The sequence below is a fragment of the Electrona antarctica genome (genome assembly GCF_951216825.1).
Source record: "Electrona antarctica genome assembly, chromosome: 24".
In the NCBI taxonomy this organism is placed as follows: Eukaryota; Metazoa; Chordata; class Actinopteri; order Myctophiformes; family Myctophidae; genus Electrona; species Electrona antarctica.
The window spans coordinates 22,292,260-22,295,286 of record NC_136803.1 but is presented as its reverse complement, the minus strand read 5'-3'; the positions used below and the strand labels follow the sequence as shown (position 1 = coordinate 22,295,286).

Here is a 3,027-nt window from a genome sequence, read left to right as displayed (position 1 = left end):
AAACTGATAATAATACAAAATTAAACAAAAACAAATTAGGTCAACAACGGGTGGGGGGGGACAAGAAAGGGAAATCATCTTACACAAGTTCTGTGGGAGAGGGGGGAGGAGGGGGGGGCAAATAAATTACCGTTTTGAATAATTCATATGTATTCCGAATAAAATATTAAAAACCCAAAAAAAAGGAAAAAAATCATTCTGATGAAAAATATAAAGTAAATAAAACTCGAGATCAGCATCTTTGATCTAACGATCTATATTGCCGGGCTTTACAGAGTTATTTTTTTCGTTTTTTTAATTGTTTATTTAAAACCTACCAAAGACTTGCTGCTTGTAGAAAGAGGCAGCGTTTCATAGTATATCCACACAGCACGCCTGCAACTCGCACTCAGTCAGACAGTCACACTTGGCAACAAGATTTTTCGCAGAAAAGAGAAATTCTCAAATAAGTGCAGCTTTGAAGAAAGATAATTGTCTTTTTCCAACAAAAAAAATGTCTTTTATGGTCTCTTTCTCCCAAACAAAGAAAGGGGCGAGAGAAGGGGGGGGGGAAAGAAGAAAAAATATGAAGAATCCACTTGTTTACAGTCCATCAAACAGGAAAAATTAAAAACCATTTTGAAAAAGGTTGTGTGATCTTTCAGATCAACCGGAGACAGATATAGCCATGTGTTGTCTTTCATCGCGAGGTTCAGAAAGGCATATTAAGAAGGAAAAAAAAATCTCCCAAATCCTCGGTGTGTCAAAATTTAAAATTAAGATAAAATAAAAAAATTAAACCATGCAGCCAAAACCCCGAAAAAATATGCTGAACGCTCCGTGGATGCAAAGGTTGTTGTTTGTTGTCGCTGTTGCAGTTTCACCCCCCCTTTGTTGCTGGGGAGGGTTTCAATCAAGTCCCATTTATCCAAATATACAAATGCCTCCTTGCTTATTAGTTTTTCTTGTCTTTTTCGCAAAGCAAAACACAGGAGGATATATATAAAAAACGGGGTTGTTGTTGTTGTGTTTTGTGGGGAAAGGAAGGGAAGGAGGGGGCAAAAAAATTAATGCTTGGCTTGATTTTTCCCTTGTTTGTTTGTGTGTTTTAATGCGCCAAAATTACCTGGTGGAACGAACTTGTAGTAGTCACCCTCTGGTCGCTCGCCTCACTTGCATCTTTAAAGTAATCTACTAAAAAATGTCCCTGAAAGAAAAAAGCAGAGAAAAGGAAGCCTTTTAGGTTAAGACATTTCAGGGCCTGGAAGAAGGTTGTTTTTAGGGGGGCAAAAAAGGGGGGAGAGGGAGGGTGGGGGGGTTGCTTTTTTTTTTTGTGAAAAATATATAACATTTGCAGTCTTGCATTCATATTCCCTCACAATCACAGTATCAAAAAAATTGCTATCTTGACGATAGTCTGTGTGTTTTTTATCATCAGTTTTAAATTTCATATAAAATATTCTTATAAGTCTCGTATTGTGCTGTTTGTTTTTCTATGTTTCACTGAACATTCTTTTGCAGTCCATGGAGGGGGGCGGTGTGTCTGCACTCACATTGCCGACCTGAGAGTACATATCCTCCGGCGTCTGTGGCACTCCCGGGGGCGTCATCCTCTTTTCCTTCTGCCGCCTATTGCAAAACCACACTCTAACCACCTCCTTCTCCAGCTGCAAGTTGTCCGCTAGCGACGTGATCTCCTGCGCCGAGGGCTTGGGACATTTTAGGAAGTGGCTCTCCAGGGCCCCCTTGACGCTCACCTCGATGGAGGTGCGCTTCTTCCGCTTGCGCCCCTGCGCCGCGATCTTGTCGATGCTGGTGGGGCTGCCCGTCGTCGAGTCGGCCTCCTCCAGCCACTTATTCAACAAAGGCTTGAGCTTGCACATGTTCTTGAAGCTGAGCTGCAGCGCCTCGAAGCGGCAGATGGTCGTCTGGGAGAACACGTTCCCGTACAGCGTGCCCAGCGCCAGGCCCACGTCGGCCTGCGTGAAGCCCAGCTTGATCCGCCGCTGCTTGAACTGCTTGGCGAACTGCTCCAGGTCGTCCGACGTCGGCGTGTCCTCGTCCGAGTGCGGGTCTCCGTGTCTGTTGACGCCGTCGCCGTGGTGCTGCTGCTGGTGGTGCGGATGCTGGTGGTGGTGGTGATGGTGGTGGCTGCCGTGGTCCAGCTCGGGCGTGTCCCCCCGAACCAGCCCCGGGTGCACCAGACTCTGGCTGACCGGACTGAGCATCCCGTTCACAGTGAAGCCCCCCGGCTGCGAGTAGAGCAGCGACTGCTGCTGCTGCTGTCCCCCCGAAATGGAGTTAATGTGCGCGGTCGCGCTCCCCCAAGCCCCCGCGTGAGTCTGGTGGGGACCTAAGTGTGGCGGCCGGTGGTGCAGCGCGGTGCCCGTGTGTAGATCGTCTCTGCCGGAGTTTTTCACGTCCTGTTGCTGCGGGCTGCCCGTCATTCCGACGGGGCTCGACGACCACGGCGACCCGGCTTCGGCTGCCGCGACCGCGGCCGCCGCGGCTGCCGCCGCCGCGTGGGGGAGCGATGTCACCCACTGGTGGGCATGGCTGAGCATGTGTCCCCCGTTGCTGGCTGCCATTGCGCCTTGCATAAAGTCACTCTGAACCATCTTGATGGAGGGGTCCCCCCTGTAGCCCCCGGAGCCCGAAGTAACCGCAGCGCTGCCCGGCTGCATGCCACCGGCTCCCGAGTCAGAGTGCACGATGGAGCCCGACGATAAGAGGCTATTGCTGGGAAGATAAGGATTGGAAGCCGCGGTGGCCATTCCGTCAACCCTTATGAATATGTTTGTGGATAACCCCCCTCCCTTTTTACACTCACTTCTTCCGAGCAGGCAAATTGTAGCTCATGAATTATTCAAACTTTAAAAGTATACGGGGTAGGTGTTTTGGCGAAAACCATCAACGTGCATGCGTAAAAACGCAAAAGGTTCAAAATGGTGGAAAGTCAGTAAAATCCCTGTGCATTCAGAACATTATTAAGAGTTATGCAAGAATATCGCCGAATAAAAATCCAGGTTTTTCAAAAAGCCCTTTGAA

The 3,027-nt window shown here is 48.6% G+C and overlaps 1 protein-coding gene across 2 annotated transcripts; it reads right to left on the bottom strand.

Annotated features, from left to right (window-relative positions):
• Positions 1-1,087: 1,087 nt before the first annotated feature.
• On the bottom strand, positions 1,088-2,789 carry pou3f3b (POU class 3 homeobox 3b; the record flags this gene model as incomplete). 2 transcript variants are annotated; one of them, XM_079495130.1, is made up of 2 exons in its annotated part: positions 1,088-1,186; positions 1,542-2,789. In XM_079495130.1, 2 exons carry the CDS (start codon positions 2,751-2,753, stop codon positions 1,088-1,090), a joined length of 1,311 nt encoding a protein of 436 aa, XP_079351256.1. The 2 variants fall into 2 exon arrangements, with proteins under 2 accessions (XP_079351256.1, XP_079351255.1); XM_079495129.1 differs by having other exon boundaries at positions 1,533-2,753.
• Between the last annotated feature and the right edge of the window lie 238 nt (positions 2,790-3,027).